The sequence below is a fragment of the Triticum aestivum genome, chromosome 3B (genome assembly GCF_018294505.1).
Source record: "Triticum aestivum cultivar Chinese Spring chromosome 3B, IWGSC CS RefSeq v2.1, whole genome shotgun sequence".
NCBI classification, from domain to species: Eukaryota; Viridiplantae; Streptophyta; class Magnoliopsida; order Poales; family Poaceae; genus Triticum; species Triticum aestivum.
The window spans coordinates 253,963,980-253,966,591 of NC_057801.1; the positions used below are offsets into that span (position 1 = coordinate 253,963,980).

Below are 2,612 nucleotides of genomic sequence, written 5' to 3' on the forward strand. Positions count from 1 at the left end.
TCAAGTGCTTGGAATACCAACATTCACACACCGAGCTCAAATGTCACGTTCTTAAACTGGTGGTGGGACCAACGGAGGCGTTTCTCTGGGAGGTCCAAGAGGAGCATCGACTCGATAGTGATTCTTATTGCGTGGGCGCTCTGAAAGCAACGCAATGCCCGTGTCTTCAACAACAGATCGAGGCAGAGATCTCCCCTGCAGCTGAGAGATGACATTCAAGAGGAGATTGAAGATTGGAAGAAGGCCGGTCTCGACGGTGTCGGAGCTCTAAATCCTTTTATGAGACAGTAGATTAAGGTTTTTATTGGGTGTCGGAGTCGTGTGTGTGTCTCCCTCGACGATTTGTTCGCATCTGGTCCGGACTCTTGTACATATATTCTGCCTTTTATAATACAAAGGTATGCCATTGGCCTACTCTAAAAAAAAGTTAGAAGTGGATCTAGGAAAGTCGCCTTCTCAGACCGATCATTCTAGCTAAACTGATACTCGCGCCGCTCCTCAAAATAAAAAAAAAAACTGATACTTGCGCCGGCTGCAAGCAGTGCTGGTCGGAATCGGATTGGAACATAGTTTGACTTGTTATCCCCGGGAATCCGTTTGGAAGACGGGAACCGAGCCGCCGTCGATCCAAGCCGTCTCGGTGTATATATACGTAGGATGTATTTGCCGGTCGTCCATCTCGCGCTCTCTCCCGTCTCCCTCATCTCTGTTCAGCGCGCCGATCGATCCGATGGCGTTCACCTGCAAGCGACCCGCCGCGTCCCTCGACGGCCACGCCAGCCAGAAGAGGAGGCGCGTCGTCGTCGGGACCACCTATGACTACGACCAGGAGTCGTGCCTCGGCCGAGGCAAGTTCGGCGCCGTCGTCAAGGCGCGGTGCCGCGCCACCCGCCAGCTCGTCGCCATCAAGTCCCTCCACGACCCCGCCGACCCCCACGAGGTGCTGCGGGAGGCCCGCTTCCTCGAGGCGTGCGGCGGCCACCCGCACATCGTCGGCTTTCGCGGCGTCACGCTCGACTACGTGACCGACGAGCTCTGCCTCGTCATGGACTACGTCAAGGGCCAGAGCCTCAAGCTTCTCCTGAGCGAGAGGCCCGGCGGGCTCCCGGAGGCCACGGTGTGCACCTTCATGTGGCAGCTCCTCACGGCCGCCAAGAAGATGCACCGGTGCCACGTCGTGCACCGCGACATCAATCCTGCCAACATCCTCGTCGGAGGGGAAGTCGTCAAGATCTGCGACTTCGGCGTCGCCATGTCCATGTCGGAGGCGCCGCCGTACGAGGAGGAGGTTGGCATGGGCGAGTACCGGGCGCCCGAGATGCTCCTCGGAAAACAGGACTACGACGCGCTCGTCGACACATGGTCTCTTGGGTGCGTCATGGCGGAGATGCTCTCGGGCAAGAGGATTTTCCAGGCCGCCGAATTCATATCTCTGTTCCAAAGGATCTTCCAAGTGGTGGGCGTGCCAGACGACACGACGTGGCCGGGGTTCACGTCGCTGCCGCACGCCGCCCCGCCGCCGCTGGTGCCGGGGCAGCAGAGCACGCTGCGAGATTTGTTCCCGGAGGAGACGCTGTCCGCGGAGGGATTCGAGGTCCTCAACGGTCTTCTTACATGCAACCCCGACAAGCGGCTGACGGCGGCCGCCGCGCTGAAGCTCCCGTGGTTCGCCACCGCTGCTGCAAACGCCCACCCTTCTGCTGCTGCCAAGATCGACACGATGGCCGTGTCCATAAAGGAGGAGGTGGTGGAGTTCGCTCCGTTGATGCCTCCGAGAAAGAGAGTCACGGCCAAGAAGACGTTGATCAGGAAGAAGGCGCCGCTGATCGTTCCACCGGCGCAGTGATCTTGTTCTTCTGCCTCGATCCGTCCATGCTTGGAACTTTTCCAATGCAAAATATGTAAATGCTTGGATGATAATTTAGTGCATACAAAGCATAGTAAATTGTCTCTGTTCAAGCTTGTAGCATCTGTACACTTGCAGGCTTGCAGTGTTTGTTTCGTCCTGTAATGTGTTCAATGCAAAGTGTTGAATGAAATTGGTGACAACCTGCTGAATGTGAAATGCGGATCATGGAAGTTCCTGAAATGCGGATTGTGTAGGGGGAAAAATGTTACGACCATTGACGAAATTCTGTCAGAATAAACTTTTGTTCTCTCAGATCTGATTTAAGTTCTGCACATTCGGTTAGTTTCGCACGAAAATTTACCTCTGTAAACATAAGCTTGAGTGCTGACAGGAAACATGTTTTTGATCTTCGTCTCTAATCCACCAACTGACCAATGGCTACACACTACTAAACCATCCAGATTAATTCGGATTCAAACAATTTCGCTGGTCGACTGACATCAACGCCTGATCGAAAAAGACAGTGTTTTTCGAATTTCTGAAGATCTAAAGAACCCACGCACCCAGAGATCTTTTCAGTTGGTCTGTATACATGTCTGATTTCTGAATGTTTGAGGATAATGGACAAGACCTGTACGGGCTAACACTTGGTGTGCTTCCTGACGATGGTGACTGGGCAGATCTGATGAATTTGTAACCGGTGTCCGAGTTAAATATGCAGTCTTTCTTCCAGTGATTTTGGACAGAGATAGAGATTACTTTA

General features: G+C 53.6%; 1 protein-coding gene across 1 annotated transcript; it reads left to right on the forward strand.

Moving 5' to 3' along the window:
* The first annotated feature begins 617 nt into the window (after positions 1-617).
* LOC123065314 (putative cyclin-dependent kinase F-2) lies at positions 618-2,115 on the forward strand. The gene has a single exon (XM_044488642.1). It carries the CDS (start codon positions 731-733, stop codon positions 1,844-1,846), a length of 1,116 nt encoding a protein of 371 aa, XP_044344577.1. The 5' UTR covers positions 618-730; the 3' UTR covers positions 1,847-2,115.
* The last annotated feature ends 497 nt before the right edge of the window (positions 2,116-2,612 follow it).